Below are 26,711 nucleotides of genomic sequence, written 5' to 3'. Positions count from 1 at the left end.
CTGCCATCACTGGCCTCAATACTAACAAGGCATATGGGCCTGATGGAGTCCCTCCTGTTGTTCTCAAGAACTGTGCTTCTGTGCTTACACCCTGCCTGGGCAAACACTTTCGCCTTTGTCTGTCAACTTGGACCTTTCCTTCTTGCTGGAAGTTTGCTCTCATTCAGCCAGTCCCAAAGAAGGGTGACCACTCCCAACCCTCCAACTATCGTCCAATTGCTTTAACATCCTGTATTTCAAAAGTTTTCGAGTCAATTCTCAATAGAAAAATTTTAAGGCATCTTTCCTATCACAAACTTCTTTCTGATCGTCAGTACGGGTTCCGTCAGGGACGCTCCACTGGCGATCTTCTCACCTACCTTTCAGACTCCTGGTCATCCTCCTTTCGGGACTTTGGCGAAAGCTTTGCCATTGCACTTGACATCTCAAAGGCTTTCAATCGAGTCTGGCATAAATCTTTAATTTCCAAACTGCCCTCTTACGGTTTCTATCCTTCTATCTGTGCCTTCATCACTAGCTTCCTTTCTGGTCGTTCTATAGCCGCTGTTGTAGATGGCCATCATTCTTCTCCTAGATCTATCAACAGTGGTGTTCCTCAGGGCTCTGTCCTATCACCAACTCTCTTCCTTTTATTCATCACTGACCTTCTAAGCTGTACATCTAACCGTATCCACTCATACGCTGATGACTCCACCCTTCACCTTTCCATTCAGTTCCTGCAACGCCCATCTCAGCAGTTACTTCAGCAAACAAGGGATGAGGCTATGGCACACCTAATGTCTGACTTGGCTGGTATCTCTGACTGGGGTAAAAATAATCTTGTTGTTTTTAATGCATCTAAGACTCAGTTCTTACACCTATCAACCCGTCAAAATCTTCCACAGGTATACCCACTAATGTTTAATAATATTCAGCTTAATCCTGCATCATCCTTGAACATGCTTGGGGTTTCATTTACTTGGAACTTATCTTGGAAAGATCATATTACATCTCTTGTAAAATCTGCTTCCAAGAGATTGGGTGTGCTAAACCGACTCCGTTCTTTCTTTACCCCTGCACAATTGTTGACTCTATACAGGGGTTTTATCCGCCCCTGTGTGGAGTACAACTCTCATGTGTGGGGAGGCTCCCCACATACAGCTCTTCTCAATAGGGTGGAGTCAAAGGCTTTTCATCTCATTAACTCTACTCCTCATACTGACTCTCTTCAACCTCTGTCTCTTCACTGCACTGTTGCATCTTTATCTCTTTTCTATTGCTACTTTAATGTTCACTGCTCCTCTGAACTGTCTTCATGCATTCCTCCACCTCTACGACAGGCGCATAGCACCCGTCTAGCAGCAAACTCTCATCCCTTTTCTGTCCAGCTCTCTAATGCAAGAGTTAACCGTTACTCCCAGTCCTTCATTTATGCAACAGGTCAACTCTGGAACTGTCTCCCTTTGTCTGTATTTCCTGCTGCCTATGATCTCCAGTCTTTCAAACGTATTGTGTCCAGGCATCTCGAAATAAACGGATCTTGAATTTGGCTCTCTCTTGTATTTTGTTTTTCTCTTGGAGGGAACTGTTATTGCGGGCTCATGGCCTTTGGTTCCTTCTTCCTCGCATTAAAAAAAAAAAAAAAAAAAAATCTAAGTGAATGGTTCACAATCGGTGTGGGCGTGTGACGAGGTTGTGTGATGTCCCCTGGGTTGTTTGGTATATATATGGATGAGGTGATTAGAGAAGTAAAAACACAATAATGCAGAGGTGGATGATGTCGGTAATGAATGGTGATGGATGGAATATCTGAAATTTGTTGTATGCTGATGACGCACTGCCACTTGCAAATACCGGTCAAGAACTTGGTAGACTAGTGCAGAGTTGTTGTGAGTGTCATGCCTTGAGAGTTAATATAGAAAAGAGTAAAGTGATGGATATTGAGAGAGAAGGTGACTCCTGGTATGATGATACAGACAGAGACTGGAGTTGGTGAGAGAGTTCAATTACCTGGGTACTGTGATAGAAAAGAGAGGAAAATATGCAAAAGAAGTGGAAAGTAGAGTGACCCAAGGAAGGAAAGTAGCTGGTGCAATGAAGGCCTTGATAAGAAACAGAGGCTTGAGTGCTGCAGCTGCGCGAGGCTTACATGAAGGAGTGTTAGTGCTAACTTTAACATATGGAAGTGAGACCTTGGTGTGGCATGAAAATGAAAAGTCAAGAATATGAGCAGTGGGGATGGGACTGCTGAGGAATGTATGTGGAGTACAGAGAGTGGATAGGATATGGAATAATGTGATGCGCGAAAGATGCAGAGTGAGGAAGTCTGTGGGCACCAGAATGGAGGAGAGTGTGCTGAGATGGTATGGTCAAGTGGAGGGAATGCAAAAAAGTACTTCTGATTGAATTTGAAGGAGGGAGGAGGTGAGGTAGGCAAAGGAGACAGTGGAGAGACATGGTGGATGAGTGTGTGAGGAAGAGAGCTTTGGTAGTTGGTGAGGCTAGGGGACTGACAAGAGATCGAGCTGGCTGGATGAGTACTGTGAGGGGAAGCGCATGATCAGGGTTTTGGCACCTCTTTTTTGACGTGACAGCATCTTGATTGACTCTGGATACGTGTGTGTGAAGCTACAGAACGTGGTGAATGTTTTTGGCATATCCGATAGAGCCAGGATTCCGGGGGCTTGAATAGTGAATGAATGGAAGCAAATTTGGATTGTCTGGACGCTGCTACTACTCACCCTGCCCTAGGATGGGAAAGGAGGTCCGGATGATGATGATGATGATAATTAGTTGGAGAACAGGTAGATTTAGGAAGGAATGAGGTTGTGGAAATCAGATATTCATTTGTAGGTCTTTAGTGGAAAAGTTTCTAGAGAAGGGAAAGAAGATGTATTCTACCTTCATGGTTTTGGAGAAAGCATATAACACGGTGGATAGACAAGGAATGTGGAAAATATTTAGGATATATGGAGTAAATGAGAAGTTTCTGAATACCATGAAGAGTATGTGTGAGGGTGCTAAGGCTGCAGTGTGTGTAGATAGTGAACTGAGTAAATTTTTCTGTCTGAGTGTTGGATTGAAACTGGGGTTTGTCATGTCTCCATGGTTGTTCGATCTGTATATGAATGGTGTTATAAAAGAGATACATGGTAAGGCAGTGGATGTTGAAGCAGCCCTAATAAGATTGGAAAGTGTCTGGAAGCTCTCTGTACCATTGTTTGCAGATGATACTTTGTTGCTAAGTGAAGATGAAGGGGAACTGTAAGGCTTGGTGAATGAGTTTGGAAGTATGTTTAAGAAATGGAATCTAAAAGATAAATGTAGGGAAGAATAAAGTTATGGTCACTGGGAGAAGAGAAGTCAGTGAATGTACAGTGAGGCTGGATGAGGAGGAAATGGAAAGTGTGAGTGTGTTTAAGTACTTGGGTAATATGATGAGTAAGGATGAACGTTTAGAGGTTGAAGTGCATGAAAGGGTAAACAGGGGAATAAGGTGGCTGGTTCTTTGAGAGCAGTGATAAGGAACTGGGAAGTGAGCATGAAAGCAGAAAAGTCACTGCATGACAATATTGTGATACCAACTCTAACGTATGGAAGTGAAGCTTGGACCTTGCTGGAGGGACAGAAGTCAAGAATGAGAGCAGTGAAAATGAGTCACTTGAGAGGAGCATGTGGAGTTACAGGGAGAAACAGATTGACAGATGAGGAAGTGAAGGAACTCTGTGGTGCAGATGTGGATGTGATAGAGTGCGTTAGGAGAAATACACTGCAGTGGTTAGGATGGAGAGCAAGAGACTAACAAGGAGACTGTATGTGAGTGAGGCGGAGGGGGAGAGAGGGAGGGGGGAGGCCGAGGATGAGATGGACGGATGGAGTGGAGAGGTATATGTGAGAGGGGAGCGTGAGCTTGGAGCAGGGCAGTTAAGTGGCATCGGACAGGGCAACATAGAGGCGATTTCTTTGTGGCTACCCCTTAAGGGATTGAGGCATCTGGCAATAGATAGATAGATAGACCATTCATTACCAGCGTCATCCCTCTCTCCATTACCCGTGTTTCTGCTTGTCTCATCACCTCATCCATATATACAGTATATTGAACAACCATGGGGACATCACACAACCTTGTCGTATGCCCACATTGATCATGAACCATTCACTTAGATGCCCATTTATCCTTACACATACCTCACTACCTTCATAAAAACTCGTGACAGCACCTGGCAGCTTACCATCTACATCATACATGTGCAAAGCCTTCCACAGTCCTTCTCTGTGTTCTTTGTTGTATGCCTTTTCCAGATCCATAAATGCCATAAACACCTTATTTTCCTTCTCACAAGCCTTCTCTACTTTCTGTTCAGCAGCCGGTTCTCCTTCTTTTGAGGAAATATTGGTAGCAACATCAGAAAACTTGTTTTTCATCATAACCCTTGATCACATACCACGGGAGTTGCACAGAATTTTCTTTGTAATCATAATGTGGAGAGGCCCTCAAGGGCACCAAACATGAACTTAATTGAATTTCTGAACTTGGGATGATGTGTGTGACAACACCACCATGCACAGTTGCTGACCTAAGTCAAGCCATTCAACATCACTGGGTTGCCATTCCACAACCATTCATTTATTGTATTTACCAGTGCCTTATATCTTGCAAGCTTGTGTCCAAGCTGATGGTGGGTGCACCAGATATTGAGAGTCTTTCTTACTAAGTATGTGTGATTGTGATGGAACTGTTTAGACTTTTTCTTTACCTCATCCAGCTCTTCTGTATTCAGACATTGATAATACACTGATATGGGGAAGTTGTCTTCAGACGAGAAGCCTCCTTGTTGTAGCACTGGGCACCCTGGGTGGAACAACTGCAGCAACCAACTGGAAGCCAGACTTTTCTTATTTCCCAGCACCTCGCCGTGGGAAGGACCCTTGTCTGACCCTGGCGAGATGCTGTCTACCACAAAGGAGTGTCAGATCCCTACATGATGTATGTACAATACTGTACCTGTTGGATGGAGCCACAGAATTAGTCAAGGTCTGCCTGGTCAGACAGAGCAGGGTAAAGCAACAACAGCAGATACTATATTGATAGGTGATAAGCTCCATATAAATGCAGTACCGTACTAATATTTATTGCAACAATTAAAAATTATTGTATCTTCCCTTAGCAGCCATTGCCACAAGAGCTAAATGCAGTTGCCAGGGAGATTGAAAACATGAAGAAGACAGTGAAGGAAGCATCCAAGAAAAAGAAAACGCCACCTGGTCTTGAAGATGCCAAAGCCTATGTTAACTACATGTCTCAGGTAATGCATTTTTAAGTGAAAATTATGTTGACTTAATGTGTATATCATAATGGTCAGTACTTTAAGACAGTTTGCTCCAAATGATTATATTTTTGGATGTCCCTTGAGTATGTTTGGTAGTGTTATTTTAAGCATCATATAGAATTGAGTTTTATTAAAATTTGCGTAGACCATTGATATTCTTCATGAATTAACTATATTCCATGTGTAAATTAGATTCCATAGTTAAAAATAAATATTCCCATCACTTATTCATAATCAGGTATGTTTATTTGAGTTTGAGAAACTATTTGTAGGTTTTCATACTTAGAGGTGGACCAAGAGAGAGAGAGAGAGAGAGGAGCTGTTAGGGAGAGAGACTAGAAGTCAAGAATCTGAGGATCAAAAAAATTGCAGATGAATACTGGGCCAAAGTAGGGGAGGAGTTAGAATCAGTGAATTGGAATGAAATTATCTGTATGTAGGGATTACTTAGGAATGCTAAAGTGGTGTGTGGTGTGGCAAGCGTAATAACAAAGAAGAAAGGTACAGCATGGTGAGGTGAAGAGGTTAAGAAAGCAGTGGAGGAATAGAGGAAGAATTGGTTAGAGTGGATACAGGACAGGGTTTCAGTTGAAATAAGAAATGAATATATTGAGATCAAGTATCACTGAAAGAGACTGGTGAAGAGGCAAAAGGAGGAGGTAAAAGAAGATCTAGAAAGGAAAATGATTGCAAATTACTCTGAAAATAGGAAGTTTTTTAGGAAAGAGGTGCAGAAGTGTAGAAGTGACAGTGGAAAGAAATGTGAAAGTGTGAAGGATGTAAGTGGTAGATTATTAACCCCATGGGGATGAAGTAAGGATCAGATGGAAAGAATATTTTGAAGTCTGATGAATGGAAATGGTGAGAGCAAAGCGACAGTTAACATGATTGGTTTTGGGGGTGTACAGAGAAGTGTGCAATGCCAGGAAATGAGACACTAGCAGAGGTGAAGAACACTGTGAAACGTTTGAAAAATGGGAAAGCAGCTGCGGTTGATGAGATGTATCCAGAGTTTTGGGGGTGTACAGGGAAGGGTGCAGTGGCAGGAAACAAGACACTAGCAGAGGTGAAGAACACTGTGAAATGGCTGAAAAATGGAAAAGCAGCTGGGATTGATGAGGTGTATCCAGAAATGATTAAGTGTAGTGGGGAGAGTGGAATGAAGTGCTTGTTGGAGATATGTAAGAAGGCATGGATGAGTGAAACTGTGCCAGTAGAGTGGAAAAAGGCTGTGATTGTACATCTGTGCAAAAATGAAGGTGAGCAAAGTGAGTGCAAGAATTATCATGGCATAAGTCTGTTCAGTGTTGTACAGAAAGTATATGGAAGAATTATTACAGAGTAATTAAGAAAGATATCAGAAGTCCTAATGAGTGATGAACAGGGTGGCTTTACGAGTGGCAGAAGATGTGTGGATCAAATATTTGCAGTGAGACAGTGAGTGGAGAAGGTATGTGAGAAGGACAATAAGGCATTTTTGACATTTGTGGATCTGGAAAAAGCATAAAACAAAGTAGAGAAGGATTGTGGAAGGTTTTGCGCATGTACGATGTAGATGGTAAGCTGCTAGGTGCCGCCAAGCATTTTTATGATGGTAGTGAGGCATGTGCAAGGGTAAATGGGCATCTAAGTGAATGGCTCACAATCAGTGTGGGCATGAGACAAGGTTGTGTGATGTCCCTATGGTTGTTCAATACATATATGGATGAGGTGATAAGAGAAGTAAAGCACAAGTAATGAAGGGAGGGATGGCGTTGGTAATGAATGGTGATGGATAGAATATCTCAGATTTGTTGTATGCTGATGTTGCAGTGCTACTTGCAAATACTGGACAAGTGTTTGGTCGACTAGTGCATAGTTTTGTAGATGTCCATTAGCATCGTGCCCTGAGAGTAAATTTAGAAAAGAGTAAAGTGATGTTATTGGGGGAGAATGTGACTCCCAGTATGATGTTACAGTGAAGGCAAAGGGACTGAAATTGGTGAGAGTGTTCAAATCCCTGGGTACAGTGATAGAAAGGAGAGAAAAATGTGCCAAAGAAGTGGAAAGTAGAGTGACACAAGAAAGGAAAGTTGCTGGTGCTATGAAGGCCTTGATTAGAAACATAGGCTTGAGTGTTGCAGCTGCACAAGGCTTAAATGAAAGAGTGTTAGTGCCATTTTTAACATATGGATGTGAGACTATGTTGTGGCATGAAAATGAAGTCAAGAGTAAGAGCAGTGGAGATGGGACTGCTGAGGAATGTATGTGGAGTACAGAGAGTGGATAGGATATGGAATAATGTGTTAACGCAAAAGATGCAGAGTGAGGAAGTCTGTGGACAACAGAATTGAAGAATGTGTACTGATATAGTATGGTCATGTGGAGAGAATGGGTGACAATAGCGGTGAAAAAGGTATATCTTAGCAAATTTTAAGGAGGGAGGAGGCGAGGTTGGCCAAGAAGAAGGTGGAGGGAAATGGTGGATGACTGTGTGAGAAAGAGAGTTATGGAAGTTGGTGAGAACAAGGGACTGACGAGACCAAGCTGGCTGGATGAATTTTGTGTGAAGTGCATAACAACTGATTTGGCACCCCATTTTTAGGGGACAGCATTTGGATTGGCTCTATCAGATAGGTATATTATGAAGGTACAGAAGGTGGTGAAATTTTTTTCTTTTTTGGCGTATCTGATGGAGCCAGGATTCTGTTTGCTTGAACGATGAATGAATGAAAGCATGGTGCATTGAATTGAGCAAACTTAGGCCATTTGGACGTTGCATCTTCTCACCCTGCACTAGGGTGGGAAGGAAGTCCTGATGATGATGATTATAATTATTAGTCAGAGATTGATCAGCATGAAGATCTGCCATTACGTGACCAAGGCCATCACATTCAAGCATTCTGGAGCCTTTATAAATGATACAAATGAATAATCCGAACTCAATAAGATTGTTTGATTTAAACCCTTCCAGCTTGAGATTGTATTTTTCATGTCAGACTACTACCCACAGGATTTTTTATTTCGTTCACCTTTGGTAGTGAAAGGGTTTATTTTGGACTAAATTAACCTGTCCAGCTTAGGAAGTGACTGTGATGCTGGATAGACTGTGTGGAAATAGGAAAACTATAATATTTCCCTCAAGAAGAAGGGGCTAGGTTTTAAATTCCTGGGACCATCAGTGTTGTTTTTTATTGAAATAATTAGCTATTTATTTATGTGATTGTAGTGCAGTACAGGCAAGTCCCAGTTAATGAGCAATCACTTAGCGAAAATTTGCTAATACACGGTTTTGGAATTTGCACCACCGCCTGTTTAATGAGCAGGTAAAACTCCACACGTATGAGAATTGAAACGAGGGTCTCGCTGCAGCTGTCTGCTGTGTTTACCTTGGCAGTTAGGAAACAAGTCACATGCTAGCTCTCCAAGCCTCTTCCCGCCTATCATCGTAAACATTCTCCCAGCCAAGCTTGCCCAAGTAAGGTCGGTCTTGAAGCGTGTTTTTTTTTCTGTCCCCAGGAGTACTGTATCACCATGTCTTCTGAGCATTCTGTTGCAACCCATAGTGCTCCCAGTGCTAAGAGTGCTCAGCTTTCTATCTCTGTCATCCAGAAACTGGAGATAATTAGGAAGCATGATAGTGGTGTGTGTGTGGCGGAGCTTTGCTCTACCTACAAGCCCTCGTCCTCGACCGTGTGCACCATCCTGAAGAACAAGCAGAAACTTACTGATTTGGCTGCTTCGTCCAGTGTACCTCTGAGTGCTACCCTGACCCGTGTCTGTGATTGTGTGATAGAGAAAATGGAGAGGCTGTTGCGAGTCTGGGTGGAGGACCAGACCCAGGTCTGCATGCCTCTCTCCAAGACCCTGATTCAAGCCAAAGCACTGAAAGTGTGGGAAAGGTGCAAGAAAGAGTATGATGCAAGTGTTGTAGGTAATGCAGGTAGTGTGATTGTGAGTGATGTGACCAGTGATGGCGGCACGTCGAGTGCTGACTCTGGGGGTAGTGGTGGTGCGGGTCCCAGCCAGGCCCGTGGCAAGCCCTCACCTGTTAGTGACACCTTTATGGCCAGTGATGGATGGTTTGCACGTTTTAAGAGGTGTGAAAACCTCCATAATATCAGCATTCAAGGGGAGGTGGCAAGTGCTGATACGGACGCACCCAAGGCATTCCCCGAGCAGCTGCGGAAGATCATCGAAGAGGGCGACTACGATGCAAGGCAAGTCTTTAACGTGGACGAGAGTAACCTTTTCTGGAAGATGCCTTCCCGCACCTACATCTCATGGGAGGAGAGGTCGGTGACTGGCTTCAAGGCCAGTAAGGATCGTCTAACTCTGCTTCTCGGTGGCAGTGCTGCAGGGGATGCACAGCTGAAACCTCTCCTGGTGTGCCGTCCCAACACCCGAGGGTGCTGCATGGCATATATCACTATAGCCTTCCTGTTGTTTGGTGAGCAAACAAGAAGGCCTGGGTGATGAGGACCTTGTTTCTGGAGTACCTGATGGAATACTTTGTGCCCTTCTTGAATAAGTACTGTGACAAGAACAACCTGGCCAACAGGTGTTTGCTCACCCTGGATAACACCCCGGGACACCCGACAACCATTGAGGAAGTGTTCCCGAATGTAAAACTGGTGTTTCTCCCACCTAATTTACTGCAGCCCATGGACCAGGGTGTAATTGCCTCCTTTAAGGCATATTACACCAGGAGGTTTATGCAGAAACTTAACAATGCCTTGGATGCTGGGAAGTCTGTCATGGAATTCTGGAAGGCGTAAAACATTAAGGAAGCCATCTTCAACATTAAGGAGTCCTGGGAGGAGGTGAAGGAGGGGAACCTGAACAGAGTGTGGAAGTCGCTGTGGCCTGAGTATGTGAACTCATTCCATGGCTTTCCGGCCGAGCCGGTGGCTGATGTACAGAATGACATCGTTGCCCTCGCATAGACCTCCGGCTTTGATGAGGTTAACCAGCAGGATGTGGAGGAGCTCCTGCAGTCCCACTCACAGGGGCTGACGGAGGATGACCTCTTCCAGCTTGACGAACACCGAGAGTAAGAGGCGGTGGAGGAGGATAAGCTGCCTGAGGTTAAGGAGCTGACCACCAAGTTCCACAGCGGCAACATCAACAAAGAGATGGGACTGGCATACGATATGCTGGACGCAGACCCTTTTGTTAACCGGGCTGTGAATTTCAAGACAGGGATGGTGAAGCTGCTGTCGGAGTACGAGGAGCTGCTCCATCAGAAGAAGGCGAAAGCATCCCAGACCACTATCGATAGTTTCTTCAGGAAGAAACCTCACCCCTTGACTAGCACATCAACGTTGGATCCAGGATCCAGTACGAGCAAGGCAGTTCCCAGGATTCTGTTAAGTTCCCACACCTCCTCCCTCCAAGCCTTCAGCATCTTGCACCCCACAGCCACCAGCACCCTCATCACCATCACCACCTCAAGAGGAAGAGGAAGATTTTCCATCAGTTCGAGAGCCTCCTCTCGTCTCCGTCCTCGGAGGCAGAGATGGAGGAGTTAGGCCTTTGTTTCTCCCACCAGCCTTCCACCACCGCACCCTCTCAGGCCTCAGAGAGAGGAAACAGGAGCACAGCTGGCATACGTCACAGAAGACACTCAAACCCAGATAAGACATCCAGTTGCTTGTTGAATATGTTTTTCGTCCATTTTCTAATGCTGTTAGGTGTTTTACCCTCTTGTATGAACCCCTTATTCAAGCTTAAAATGATTAGATAATCAGTTTTGGTGGTTTGGGGGGAGGTTGCTTGGAGGCCTTGCTCCCTAAACCTATTTTTCCCATAAGTTCTTCACTTCGTTTAACAAGAATTCGGTTAACGAGCAAAATCCTTGCTCCTGTTAGCTCGTAAGATCAGGACCTGCCTGTATTGTATTCCAGTTTTTTGCCTGTAACTCTAAAGTATTGCTACAGATGTGTGATATAATTATGATTTTTTTCAGATCTTATCTGGAATCCAAACTCTGCATGCATTTGGTGAAGGTAGCTTTTCTGAGAAGTTGGATGTTGCAACTGATGTTTTTGAGAGTCTGGTTCCAGGAAATGTCAAGCTCTCTCCAGATGTAAGTAGTTTTGTTTATTAATGATGATAATTCTGTTTCCTCTTTTTTATGATGTGAATAAGATCTGGAGACAGGATAAGGAAAACGCAAAATTCAGAGAACTAGCAGCTGAGTACACAGTGAAACAGGCCATACTTCTAGTCACTAATCATTCAGGTCTTTGATATTCTCAGTTCCAACCAGCAGTCAAAAGCTGTCTCTGTGTGTGCTTGATTTGTTTATGGTAAGCCAATTGTTCAGCTTGTGAGAGGCAGAACTTTCAGTTCTTTGCCTCTTAAAAAAAGAATGCATTCATTATCATGTGCATGTCTCAGCCAGCCATTTCTAAACTTCATCAGTTCTTTTGCTTCCCAGACTTCCATGTCCGGCTTTTTCACATACAGTGAACTCATTTAACCGATAGTGCATTGTTCAGCATGTGTCATTATCTGCCACAGCAATGGCTGAATTTGATAAAATTCCCTGGGGGGCCCTAAAATAAAAATCCACAATATTTTTCTCATCACCCAAATATAATTTCCTGGCAGCTTTACTTGTAACTTGGAATTCTGACTCAAAACATCTTTTTTTTCTTCTTCCTCTCCTTGTTCATCGTCTTCTTTGTCTCAGCCAGCCATTTCTAAACTTCATCAGTTCTTTTGCTTCCCAGACTTCCATGTCTGGCTTTTTCACATACAGTAAACTCAATTAACCAACAATGCATTGCCCAGCATGTGTCATTATCTGCCACAGCAACGGCTGAAGTTGATAAAATTCCCTGGGGGGCCCCCAAAAATATAATTTCCTGGCAGCTTTACTTGTAACTTGAATTTCTGACTCAGAACAGATCTTCTTTTTTTCTTCTTCCTTTCCTTTTTCATCTTCTTCTTTTACTTTTTTCGTCGTCGTCATCTTCTTTTCTCATAAAAGAATTTCATGTTACAGTACCAGGTACTGTAAGCTGGAGGATCAAATTCAGCCCTGTGAGTCTCACCGCCATAACATTGCTTTTGATGTTGCCAAACTTGGTTTTCTCTTCTATATTTGACTTTAATTAACTGCAGATGGCTTTTTCAGTATTTGTTTCTATCTTGTTACCTGTAAGTCCTATCTTTTGTTTTCTTCTCATGTTTAATTTTAAGTATACGGTATAGTCTCCGTACAACATGATATAAGTTTTGCAGACTCTCGTGCTGAATCCAGTTTGTACTAAATTGTGACACATATTTACCTGTAAAGTAGGGGGTTACATTCTGGGAACCACATATTTTTCCTAAAAATACATGCGAGGGGTCGTGCAACGTAAGGTGGTGTTCTCACACCAAATCATAAAACACGAGAAAACGGGTTCAAATTTCTGCAGTATTCTTACAACCGTAACATTTTTGGGTTGAAACAGGGATGTGTCATGTCTCCATGGTTGTTCACTCTGTACATGGATGGGGTAATAAAAGAGGTACAGTAAAACCTTGATTTAACGGCATTCATTCTAACGGCAACCCCAAACTAACGGCACAAATCTCCCGAGGAATATTTATGCAAAAAAAAATTTTAAATTCCCTCAAAATGGGTAAAAATTAGAAAGAAATTCATATGTGGCTGGCACCGCTTGCATCTCGATCGTCTGTTTGCAGTTTCTTGCCAACTGGGTATGTTTATGCTCACCCAGTCTTCCTCCCGCCTACCCTGACCTCAAAGTGAAAAAAATTAGCATGTATGGTTAGATCTAAGAACTAGTGTTATAGACTTCAAATTTATTTATGTAGTGCCATCTCTTCTACTCCAACCTGCCAACTAACTTACCTGGATTACTGTACAGTAGAGTCGCGATTAAGACCAAATGAAACCGATTTTACAGTAACATGAGCATTTAATTTCTCCCAGAATTATATAATAGCACAGTAATACCACTCAATTATGCGAGAGAAACTGTGGGAAATGGATGTTTTGGTACTGGATTTCCAGATACAACTCGTGTGTTATGCTTTTATCAGTCAACGATTGGTTTCCTCGACCCGACCCGACCCACGTGACCCCCATACCACCAGCCACAGCCTGCTGCCTACCACAGTGTTGTGTGAATGGTTGCTGTGATGAGAAATTTATTTGTTTATTTCCTTGCTCCTCGTTTCCTCTCAAAACTGAGCACATGGTTCCAAACTAACTTTAGTAATGCCTAAGCACCCTGAAAGTGCTATGAACACAAGAAAATCATTTATTCTAAATGAAAAGGTAAAATTGTTGGACGAAGTGGCATGTAGCATTGCAGCTTAAATGCAAATGATCAGACAAAAAAATGAGTCGGGATGTTTACGATGTGGATAGTTTTCTTTGTTGGAAAAAAAACTTAATGATGGAGCAGTAAAATTCATGTATTCGCCTTTAGTGCAACAAGTGTGAAAAAAAGAAGAAGAAAAGGCTTTGTGCTCCATCTTTTTGTTATAAATGACGATCTTTGGTCAAGTAAATTCGGATCTTATGATACATGAAGACACTAGGTGTTGACATAAACAGTTAGGGAAGATAATTATGTGAGTTCAGTTCATGTGTACCTGAGAAGTGAGATGTGCAATCACTCCATGCTGACGACTTCTTCATGTTTTTTTTTTTTTTCTTTATTGTTGATGACTAACGGCTTTCAAAAAGCTTCACACTGCATTTTTTTTTATTAGTACCGAAAGTGATTCTTGACGAAATATGCATGATGCTGGCCGACCATTATTCACGTGTTGTTTAGGTCAAGTTTATTCTTGAATTCTAATGATGACCCTCAGGAGGCTTACTGGCAATCCTTGGTGATTAAAATTTTTATGGGGAGTATTAGGGGGCAAAACTAATTGGTTAGGTTAGGTTAGAATGCAGTAGCTGTGCATTGATGTGTCCAGTTTGTGAGGTCGTATGTAAACACATTGTCTTCGGTGTCTTAAGGGAGACGTATTTCTAATAATCTATCTTTAAATATAATTTTTAATGAAAAATATGAGGCTCCTAGAACTAACCCCCTATTTTACATGTAAATATATGTCACGTTTTAGCGCGAAATCGATTTTGCGCATGGTTCTGCATAACCTATCTTGTATTGTATGAAGACTCAACTGTACTATACTTACCTGGATTACTGTACTGTACTTACATGGATTACTGTACAGTACTTTACTACAACACCACACCTACCTGCTTTCTATTGTTCTAAATATAAAATTGCTTTATTGATTTTGTATGTCTGCACATGTTTATATGCTTAAAAATGTGTTAAAATGTGTTAGCGTGAGTTCCGGGGGTATCAATAAGTGTAAGCCCCAATCGAACGGAATTCGTTTTTTTCGGCATGCTCAGGGCCCCCTAGGGTGCCGTTAAATCGAGGTTTTACTGTACAAGGCAGGGTAGTGGATGTTGGAGTGGCCCTGGTGAGAGAGAGGGTAGTGTTTGGAAATTCCCTGTGCTGGTGTTTGCAGATGATACTGTATTGTTGAGTGAAGATGAAGGGGAGCTGCAAGGCTTGGTGGATGAGTTTGGGAGAGTGTGTAAGAAACGGAATCTAAAGGTGAATGTAGGAAAGAGTAAAGTGATGGCCTTTGAGAGAGGTGAAGTCAGTGTAATGTACAGTGAGGTTAGATGGTGAGGAATTGGAAAATGTGAGTACATTTAAGTACTTGGGTTGTGTGATGAGTAAGGATGGAAGTTTGGAGGGTGAAGTGCTTGAAAGGGTACGACAAGGAAGAAAGGTTGCTCGTTCCTTGAAAGCAGTGATAAGAAACAGGGAAGTGAGCATGGAAGTGAAAAAGTTACTACATGGCAGTACTGTGATACCAACTCAAACGTATGGAAGTGAAGCTAGGACGTTGTTGGAAGGACACAAATCAAGAGTGAGAGCAGTGGAAATGAGTTATTTAAGAGGAGCCTGTGGAGTCACATGGAGAGACAGGCTGACGAATGAGGATATAAAGGAGCGTTGTGGTGTTGATGTGGATGTGATAGGAAGCGTTATGAGGAACACCCTGAGGTGGTTTGGCCATGTGGAGAGGATGGAGGGTGAGAGACTGATGAGGAGAATGTATGTGAGTGAGGTGGAAGGAGGGAGAGGGAGGGGGAGGCCGAGGATGAGATGGAGGGATGGGGTGGAGAGGTATGTGAGGGAGGGGGGTGTGAGTTGGGAGCAGGGCAGTGAAAAGGCAGGGGACAGGGGAACGTAGAGGCAATTTGTTTGTGGCCACCCTGTACGGGATTGAGGTGTCTGGCAGTAGATAGAGAGATAGTAAGTTTCTTTATTTTGATTTATTTATTTATTTATTTATTTATTTTTTATTATTTTTTTTTTTTTAAGGAAAGGGTTTTGAGTGTATATTGTGATTCTTATAATGTTTTGGCCATATCTATGCAGTTAATATTAATTATTGGTTTGTGGTAGGTGGGACACCATGCACTTACTCAATGTAGTGCTGCTTTGGGTGTCTGCCCTTTCCTCTCTTCCTTCCTTCCTCCTCTGTCCTTCTTTCCTCTCTTCCTTCCTTCCTCCTCTGTCCTTCTTTCCTCTCTTCCTTCCTTCCTCCTCTGTCCTTCTTTCCTCTCTTCCTTCCTTCCTCCTCTGTCCTTCTTTCCTCTTCCTTCTGCCCATAGGTGACTTTACACTCCCTCTTCTGTCTTGCTTTCCTTCATTCTTTCCTCTTCCTTCTGCCTATGGGTGACTCAACACTGAGTGTCAAACCAAATGGGTTCCTGTACACTAGGAAACTATTTACTACACTGGGTGGTAATCATATAACCAAACTTTGGTGCCTGGTGGTTTAGTGAGTAATTACAACGCTCCAGTCAGATTGAGCTGGTGCAAGTTTATATCCAAGGGGTGGTTGGGGTTTATTGCTCACATAATGCCACTCAGGGATGAGTGAGGCTGGTCACTCTCAACTTAAATGTCAGAACTAGCTTGCCTAGCCCCGGGCTCTTGCAGTCCTCATGGAGCAGCATAGAATTGGATGGTGGATGGATGGATGAATTGTATTTTTTTAACTTTTTAAGTTTTTATAATTTTGATGAACTTTCAACCCATTTTCTGGCAAAACTTGATTGCTTAAGCAATAAACAACATTGATTTGAATGAAAATAAGTAAACAGCATGAATGTGCATCGGTCGCCTCAAAAAGATCGTTTACCATTATCTGCTATTGAACAACTTTACTAGCTTAACCACTGTTTTCACCAATTCTTGAGTGCCCAGGAACACTTTCTTCGCTATCACCAGCATGACTGGACATTGTTACCCCAGAAATCACACATGAAACTCTGTAAAACTTGCAAAAGATGGCTGTGATACAGCGAGGAATCCTTTTTGCGTGCTACGAACAGAGCACAACAGCAGGGCTGATGAATGGTGTGGCAGAAAATCCCTTCGAGCAAACCGCCACATATGGCCAGCCAGTCAGTAAGCAAGACTCACGACCTAGCTACGATCTCATTGGCCTCAACCAACTCTCTCTCACACACACACACACACACACACACACACACACACACACACACACAGTTAAAAACTGCAAGGAAAGTTGGACGAACTCCGCAGCTGGAGCCAGACTTGGAAAATGGATTTTAATGCCAATAAGTGTCATGTATTAGAAATGGGAATGAGTGAAAAAAGACCACACTGGACATATAAAATAGGCAATGAGATAATTAGTAAAAGATGAGAAAGACTTGGGAGTGATTATTCACGATGACTTGTCACCAGGAAAGCATATAAACAAATCATTGGAGGAACTTATGGATCGCTGACCAAAATGAGAGTGGCTTTTAATTATATGGACAAGGAAATGCTGAGGAAGTTTATAGTGACCATGATAAGACCAAGACTAGACGATGTGGCTGTGGTATGGTCACATCATTTGAAGAAGCATATTGATAAACTAGAGAAGGTTCAACGGATGCCAACGAGGATGATACCGTGCTTAAGGGAACTCACCTACGAGGAGAGATTGGAAAAACTGAAGTTACCAACACTGTGTGAGAGAAGGGAAAGAAGTGACGATCACAATATTTAGAAATGTAAGAGAATTGGAAAGGGTGGATAGAGAGGATCTTTTTGTGTTGGATGATGGAGGAACAAGAGGTCATGACTTCAAGTTGAGGAAAAGTAGATGTCTTAATGATCTTAAAAGGTTCACTTTCCCGAATAGAAGCATAAGTATTTGGAATGACTTAGACGAAGAGATGGTGCAGGCAAAAAACATTAATGTGTTTAAGACTAGCCTATGGTGGTACCACTCTAAACTGGCGGTTTGGGTGGGGCACGAGCCTCTGTACAGTGTTGCCACGTTTTCCATACCCGCGATGCCTCTCTCTCTCTCTCTCTCTCTCTCTCTCTCTCTCCCCCTCTGTCTCTCTCTCTCTCTCTCTCTCTCTCTCTCTCTCTCTTTCTCATGGGGGGAGATGTGCATCACCTTAGGGAATTTTGTTTCTTTTATGTGTCTTATAAACTTGTTTTCATTTCTTTATTTTGTTTATTATATTATTGTTTTACATATGGCGCCAGATGACCTTGGTGTTGCGGCGCCTTGATTTGTTTTCATTCAGTCATTCTCTCTCTCCTTCCTTCCCTCCCTTCATCTTTCCCTCAGTTTGACAATGCACTCAATACTGCTCCTGGCCTGCTTTCTCTCTCTCTCTCTCTCGTCTGTGGTATTTTAGGATACATTTTGGTTATTTTCTTTTACGTTATAATGTACACTTGTGATCAGTAATCTCTGACCAGAAAGTTAGGCAAAGTCATGGCCAGGCGTAGGCTGCACAGTCAGACACACTCCACAGTCGTTTCAGAAAGGTTTAGTGCTTCAATGAAAAATTTTCTAAGCATCACTGAAGCACTTTTGTTTCACATATTACATTACTTTCTTAAGTAATATATGCATGGTAAGAAATAGACAAATTTGATCATATCTGTTATTTTTAGTCTATAATGAGTGTGTGGTATTTAAATTTCATACACTGTTTTATTAATCTGTTTATTATTTCACTGACCTATTTCTTGTGGCGAGCCTTTAACTGAGCAGTTGGTAGGTGGTAGCAGAGAAATAACCACGATTGCCACAGTAACCGGCATTCACGCGACATATTCTAGTTAAGATTGCTTTATAATATCCTACTTATATCATTGACAGAAATTTACTCTTACTAGTACTTTGAACTGAATGTTTTTCTCCTGTGATAACAGGCCCCATTGCCCATAGATACTATCTATCTATCTATTGCCAGACGCCTCAATCCCGTTTGGGGTGGCCACAAACAAATCGCCTCCAAGTCGCCCTCTCCCCCGCCATTTCACTGCCCTGCTCCCAACTCACACCCCCCTCTCTCATATACCTCTCCACCCCATCCCTCCATCTCATCCTTGGCCTCCCCCTCCCTCTTGCCCCCTCCACCTCACTCACATACACTCTCTTCGTCAGTCTTTCACCCTCCATCTACTCCACATGGCCAAACCACCTCAGTGTGTTCCTCATAACACTTCCTATCACATCCACATCCACACAACAACACCCCTTTATATCCTCATTCGTCAGCTTGTCTCTCCATGTGACTCCACAGGCTCCTCTTAAATAACTCATTTCCACTGCTCTCACTCTTGACTTGTGTCCTTCCAACAACATCCAAGCTTCACTTCCATACGTTAGAGTTGGTATCACAATACTGTCATGTAGTAACTTTTTCACTTCCATGCTCACTTCCCTGTTTCTTATCACTGCTTTCAAAGAACCAGCAACCTTTCTTCCCTGCTGTACCCTTTCAAGCACTTCACCCTCCAAACCTCCATCCTTACTCATCACACTACCCAAGTACTTAAATGTACTGTACTCACATTTTCCAATTCCTTACCATCCAACCTCGTTGTACATTCACTGATTTCTCCTCTCTCAAAGACCATCACTTTACTCTTCCCTACATTCACCTTTAGATTCCGTTTCTTACACACTCTCCCAAACTCATCCACCAAGCCTTGCAGCTCCCCTTCGTCTTCACTCAACAACACAGTATCATCTGCAAACAACAGTACAGGGAGTTTCCAAACACTATCCTCTCTCACCAGGGCCACTCCAACATCCACTACCCTACCTTGTACCTCTTTTATTACTCCATCCATGTACAGATTGAACAACCATGGAGACATGACACATCCCTGTTTCAACCCAACTTTCAAAGAGAAAAATTCACTTAGTTCATCATCCACACGCACTGCAGCCTTCGCACCATCGTACATACTCTTCACAGCATTCAGCAACTTCCCATCTACTCCATATATTCTTAACACTTTCCACAATCTTTGTCTATCCACCCTGTCATATGCTTTTTCCAAATACAGACATCAAATACATACATAGTATCAATTTCACCTTGCACAGAAGATGTTATGGAAATAATTTAAGGGAAGAATAAAGTGAGTTTGGAAGAGGCATAGAGATGAATTGTAGAATGAAGAGCCTAGCCTAGGGAACCTATTCTCTAACAAGACAGAATAGGATTTAATAATGTATATGTAGGTAGAATAGTTAATGTTTAATAAAGATTGCAGGATGAACAATGAAGTAACAGATGTATATAATTGGAGTAGCTGGAATGGACTCATTACATCACATTGGATCTGAAGTGATTCGAGTTGACAGTTAGATCTGACTGAACCTGAACTGATCTCACAATCTAAAATGACTTCAGATGAGATTCCCCACAAATGGGCATTGACAACTTGAATGCAGGATTATGTTGCTACGTTTACCTAGGTCACGTAGGGAAGCACTGGGCTATTTCAATGTCTTTTTGGCATTTACCAGGGACAACATTTGTGGTCTGTCAAAGAATCTTGTTTAAGTTTCCATTTGTGACACTGAATCTGTAGAAAAATTGAATGTATTCTGTGTTTGTGTAGAACTACAGCATTATCATCTACATACCTCATATCCTACTCTTCTACAACATTGAATGATGCCAGGAAGGTCATACAATTGGAAAACTTTGTCTCTGCTACTAAGTGGTAGGAATGATGGGAGGCATGGAGCAGGCTCTGTTGGCAGAGCTTTTGGCCAGGAATTCCAGGATGGGGCTGGAGCTGTCCCTGTTCTCCCTGTCTGGGCTCGGGGCTGTGTAGATGGGGCCTGGGCCTGTGGTTTGTCTCTACCTTTAATTAATTCCAGTTATGGAATATAGAGGCTGCTAGAGGTTGAGCAATGGGGAGAACCATCATTATGTGACCAGGACAGATGCATGCAAATGTGTTGAAGCCTTTATAAACGAAACTAATAAAATGATTACCATAGACATACTGATGTCATGGATTTTTAACTGTGATGTATTCCATTTCAGGTGCAGCAGAAACTTACTGTCATGCGACAAAAGTTTGCTGAAATTCGGTTAGCTTTGTCCAAGAACTGGGAAAAGGTGAGTTGGCACCAGTTTTACTCATATAATAATTAAAATGCCTTATGGAAGAAATTTAATATTTGCATTTGTGTTATGATAGGGAACCACTGTCTTCTCATTGCACATAGTGGTACTTAACCCCTAAAACGCGGCTGTGTACACGCGATCCCCCCCCTGTGGCGGGGTTGTAGCGGGGTCTGAGTACCTGTGGAAAAATATTTGCCAAAAATCATAGATTAACCCTAGAGCATTAAAATTTTTATGGCATATATTACTTACATTCAGCTATCTCCTGAGCCACATGTTGAGCCTTCGTTGACTACCAAAGGACTTGTGAAGACTTGCAAAGTTGGGTAACAAAGTCTTCACTCTCACACCTCCAGAAACCCGGTTTTCTTTCTACCACAGCCTCAATCTGTCACAGTACACTTTATACAACAACGTACAGGTTGTTTGGAATCCGTATTTGTAAATAAGAACTGAAAATAAGGCTAAAATGGACGGAGCGCACGGCCGACATGCAGCGCGGTGGCGATCTTCCCGTCAATATTGTCACATTTGCCTTTTCTCGGCAAAAAACATGTATACTCCTTTTTTTTCCATCATAGGACTTCGCAAACGTTTGCCTGTCACTATTACGGCCATAAAAATCAATGTCACTGCCAGTATTGTGGATTGGGACTGAGGAAGACCACCGCGGCGCGAGTTTATTCAGCCTTACGGCAGGCACTTTATTCTCGCTCCTGTCGGCCACTCGCACTTCATTTCTATCGCTCACTTTCACTGTATCTTTTTTTTTTTTTTGCCTTATTCATCAGTGTCACTGTCCAGTGTTATAAAAATAATATTTTATACACAAAAAACTTTCACTTTCAGAACATAGAATAGGAAAATATGCTTTTATCTTTTTACACTGGAGTGACTGTCACTCGCAATACTTATGTGATTACTATGTACAATTATTTACAACAAAAAACAGTGTAACTGTCAGTGCTTTTACAAATACATACACTAATTTACACTCATCAGGCTGTCACTGTCAGCACGTAAAAGAAAACTAAACAATATTATCACTGTCACTCTCAGTATTTTTCCCAATATTTTTACCCTTATTTTCAAAATATACTTAGGCTGTGGTAGTCGAAAAAACACGGGTAAGCACAGAAGGGAACTTTGCACTCTTTGCACTGCAAGGAGGTGCGCCTAAAAGTTCTTTCCTGCCTGGTAGTGTGGCTGCACACATGACACCTCCTCAGTGCTTTCCCCCTCTTTGCAGTGGCTGGCAGTGGCTCCAGGCGGTGTCGCTGAAGGTAGGCCATACACTGTAGGCGGTCTGGAGGTGTGTGAGGGTGGCGTTTGGGACTTGTAGAAAGCACCTGGCCGTAACGCTGAAGCAGCTGGTAGACACAAGTCTTGGAGAATCTTCTGAGAGAGCAGTTGGCTGGCTTCCTGTTCTTGATTTTATACAGGATGAAGGCGTTCAACATGCACATGTCAGTCAAGTGCAAGAACACCTTCCTGTACCAACGACGATTTTTCCTCAGACAGTCAATCTCTCCAATCATCATATCCGACTTGTCCACCAGCCGCATATTGACGTTATAGTCAATGACAGCATCAGGCTTCATCACAGGCTCGCCAGTCCTTCTGTCGACCTTCCCTGTTGCCATCATTTCACCCTTGTGTACTGTGGTGAGCATGTTCACGACTCTCTTATCATGCCACCTGATCGCAAGCATCTTGTCAGATTTCTTCAGGTGCACGTCTCCCCGCTTTGACTTTTCAGCCTCTGGGAAGGCAGGGTAATGTGCCCTGTTACTTCTGACAGTGCCACAGGAGCCGACGCCGTGTTCAGAAAGGTACTTGGCGAGTTTTGGAGCTGTATAGTAATTGTCCGTATACAGGACATGATTCTCGCCAAAGTACTTTTCCAAAAGCACTTTCACCACAGAACCAGAGAATCCAAGGGGGTCAGTCTTATCCAAGTCGACATTGCTGGCGGTGTAGATGACGAAGTCAAGGATGAACCCCGTCTTGCAGTCGCACAGCACGAAAAACTTGATTCCAAAGCGGTGGCGTTTGCTTGGAATGTACTGGACGAACCGAAGACGGCCCCTGAACAATACCAAAGACTCGTCAATCACGACTTTCTTGAAAGGGCGCAAGAACCTCGTAAACTTATCTTTGATCATGTTCAGGATTCCCCTTACTTTCCATAATGGGTCAGTTTGGGAAGGCTCATCATTATTCGCAAAGTGAAGATAAGTCATCAGCTGCCTAAAACGATCGCGGCTCATGTATTTATTGAATATGGGTGTTGGGCACAGCTCGTCGGAACCCCAGTACTCTTCCAACTTATGCTTCCAGTTGTGTGGCATAAGCAACATCAAGCCAATAAATACAAAAAGCTCGCGGATCGTCAAAGGCACCCATGATGCCATCCGCGACGTGGATGGCGTCGCAGCCTCACCTTCTCCTTCGCAAACTGGCGCACATTGCCCCTCGTACCTGTTCGTCTCGGTACAGATGTGCTCCATAACCTCGTCGTCAAGGAAGGCCAACAGGTAGTCAACACATTCACCATCGTTGTCCACAGGGAAGTCAGCCTGAAGTCCACACTCACTTTCGTCAAAGGGCAGATCTTCAGGCACAAAATCTGATCCCTCTGACCACACGAAAGCATCTAAAGTTCCCTGCCTAGGCTGGGAGGTGCTTGGGGCGGCGGGGGGTGAGGCAGGTCGTGTGGGAGTGGGTGAGGCAGGCTGGGCAATAGTAGGTAAGGGAGAGGCTATCGCAGGCCGTGTTGGTGTTGTGGTGGTGGTGGTGGTGGTGGGAGGGACATTATCGCTTGGGTCAAGGTCACCCGCGGTGGCGTGACTCCTGAGTTGCCTAGTGGGAGTTAGCCTAGGGGACTTAACTTTACTGACACGAACACTAGGCCTACGATAACCTCTCATACGTAACATTGCTCGTCTACTTCCCTTTCTCGGTGGTGATGGAGACTCCGATGACTCAGGAGACAGGACAGCAGACGAGGAGGACGAGAGAAGAGGGCTGGGAGAACGTGGCGGGCTTGCGGTGGTGTGGTGTGGTGTAGTGGACAATGGCGGTGCACTGGTGTCTCCGCTCCTCTTCCTTTTTTCTCCCTTTCCATATTCGAGGCCCTTTTTCACCGGGGCCTTCCCTGTTGAGGTGCTGGGCACAGTCACAGTTTCCTCCGGCACAGAAATAATCACTTCAGGGCCTGAATCAGCACTCGATTGTGTCTCGGATTCAGCCAGGCTAGACAAAACACCCACGTCACTGCCATAGTCCATAGAGGCTTTCAACAGTTCTGATGCTATGGCCGAGTCACTTAGCCCCTTGGTAGTCACTGGTAAAGTTTTGAAGGGCGTAGAGGTAACAAAACCCTTTTTCGGAGGGCTAGAAGGCACGGAACTAGAAGAGCTAGAGCCTGACATGGTGTCACCGTGGCAGATTTGCGTGGACTGACGCTATTCTGGGGCAAACCGCGCGAAAAAATGACAGTGTGACAACTGGGGAAACAAGCATTTCCCAATAGCAAAAAGTGCTTGCGAGATGACGGCGCAGATTGACACGTATCAGCCATCCGCGCGTTGCCATATCGCACGACGAGGGAGGGCCGCGCATCGGTGCGTCCGCGGGTAAAAAAAATGAGACTTGGCAACAACCGAGGTCAGTAGTACAAAGGTCAAGTGTGCTAAAAGTAGCTCACGGGTGGCGGGACTGATAGACAATACCAGCTTGAGCCTGCTTGCCCGCGGTTATTCAAAATTAACTCAAATCGCAAACGCGACGACCCGCCGTTCTGCCCTTTGGGCCGACCGTCGCAAATGCGACGATCCGCGTTTTAGGGGTTAATGGTTTCACTTTACTAGATGAGAAGCCAGTTGGTTTTCTGTATATCAGAAAACTATTTACTGCACTTGAATGGCTAACCATTGCTTGGGTAGGGGAGGCAGAGGATTTTGTGGATTAGGAGTCCCTCACCATCTCTCTCCCCAGGTAGTTATCCTAGAAGTCCAGGATATGGGTCAAGTGCCTGAGGGACTAGAAATATAGGCAGGCTGGTCTGATTGTGGAAGTGAGAGGTGTGAATGAAGACTGTAAGAGGATGATAATATTGAATTTGTTCTAGGGCATTAGGTATAATATTGAATTTGTTCTAGGGCATTAGGTATTATGTGATGGTGGTGGTTATTGTTGATCAATCCAGGCTGTCTGGCTGAGCAGACCCAGCAACCACAGGCAGGCAACTGCCCCTACAGGGCTATCCTGTGCAGTGAACTGATGTTCCATTGTGGGTGACAGTGTGCTACCAAAGTGAGGTGTTGGAAAAAGTGTGGAGGATTGTTTCCAGAGTGGATGCCACATTTGCATCTCCACCGCATTAATAGGAGCACCATAGTAGAAATCACTTTGCCCCATGACTGTTTGGTTACCACCCAATTTTGTATATTGTTTCTTGGATTACAGGAAACCATTTGCTAGACTTGTTATTCATTGTAGAGCCAACTAAAGTGGAAAGAGAACCATAATAAAAAGTTACAGGAAGGAAAGTGAAAAGTAGGAAGAGAGGAGGGCAGACACAGAATGATAAAGGTGAAGGAAGTAGCAGGCAGCACTACATCAAATGATTGAATGTTGGTCACTGCTACCTATGACCGTTATTTAGTGGTACTGTGCTAGACTAAAATGAAGGGGACTGATTTGGGTGAATGGGAAGTTGTGAAATGCATAAGGTTGTTTATAAGCACAGGTGGGTGTAGTAAAGGGGGAGTTACAAATATTGAGCAATGAATGGCAGAGAGTAAGTATACAAGGTGCCTGTATGTCAGATTTAACCTTATCAGGTGTCTGGATTGGACATATTATGTCTGTGCTAGACTCAGCCGCTCTCATGCTGACCCACATCTCTGCGCATAGATTTTTTTATTTGATTGCTCTGTAAATACACTTTTCATTATAGAATGTTGGTTTTGGTGCTGTTTTAAAACTAAATATCAGTATTTTATCGTAGTATGTTCAAAAAAGGAAAACAAAGAAAATCAAAAGTCAAAATGAGTTGAAGTTAGGGGAAATCCAATAATGTTATGCTTTGCCATAGAAAAAATTATATACAGTATATATATATATATATTAAAGATATATAAATCTGGTTTAAACCCTGTAATACTATGATAAATAAACTTTGCAATGATATATAGATTATGGTAATTTTTGCATTTTATTGTGTGGTAAAGAAAGAGATGCACAATTTTTTATTATTCTTGGCTGAATATTCGCTTTGCAATCTTTTTCATTGATTGGTCAGTGTACTTACAGTAATCCCTGTACCATCCGGACACCCACTCTCCAGACTCCCTACTTACCTGACATTTTGGGCCTGGGCCTTTGGAACCCAAAAATGGCCAAAAAACGTATTTAAAAAAAAAAAATCTGACCTTTTTTTCAACCATACTTTGAAATTGGCACACAGTGCCGAACAGCTGTGTTTATGCTCGGTCCGTGCTTCCTGCCTTCCCCCATCCCTCCCCAGTTACCACCTAACTACCATCCTGACTAGACGCTCATTCAGTAGATGCCGCACATACCCGTTTTTGTGATTAAACAGTGAATAAACTGCAATACCTCGCCACTAGACCACATGGGAATTTACAGTGTTGTGCAGTGATATGAAATTAGAATTCAGAGTGCAAAGATTAATTACAGAGTGTAAACCGGCAGTTGAAACTGGCGTGGTGCAGTCGAGACTAGAATGTGCAGAGTTAAACAATTGTAACTCTCAGTGCAAAGGATTAAGTGCAGCACAACACTGGATTATTGTATGTGCTTCAAGAGCATTTTGATGACTGCCAGAGCCTTAGAGGAGGCAGGTTAACCCTTTAACTACTCTATACAGCCTGGGCTGTTCCAAGTTCGACTGCTTAATACAG

At 43.2% G+C, this 26,711-nt stretch overlaps 1 protein-coding gene across 2 annotated transcripts in view; it reads left to right on the top strand.

The window, feature by feature from the left end:
• The window catches only part of LOC145392960 (uncharacterized), a 133,775-nt gene that overhangs the window by 81,343 nt on the left and 25,721 nt on the right, over window positions 1-26,711 (top strand). For both annotated transcript variants that reach the window (XM_080267256.1, XM_080267255.1), the window contains exons 11-13: window positions 5,148-5,285; window positions 11,257-11,376; window positions 20,698-20,772. In XM_080267256.1, coding sequence (XP_080123382.1) covers window positions 5,148-5,285; window positions 11,257-11,376; window positions 20,698-20,772 — 333 coding nt within the window. The remainder of the gene's footprint in view (window positions 1-5,147; window positions 5,286-11,256; window positions 11,377-20,697; window positions 20,773-26,711) is intronic.

This window comes from Coenobita brevimanus, chromosome 23, assembly GCF_032717465.1.
Source record: "Coenobita brevimanus isolate Jiangsu-jjx chromosome 23, ASM3271746v2, whole genome shotgun sequence".
NCBI classification, from domain to species: Eukaryota; Metazoa; Arthropoda; class Malacostraca; order Decapoda; family Coenobitidae; genus Coenobita; species Coenobita brevimanus.
The sequence above is the reverse complement of the archived record's forward strand: the minus strand, read 5'-3'. Positions and strand labels throughout refer to the sequence as shown.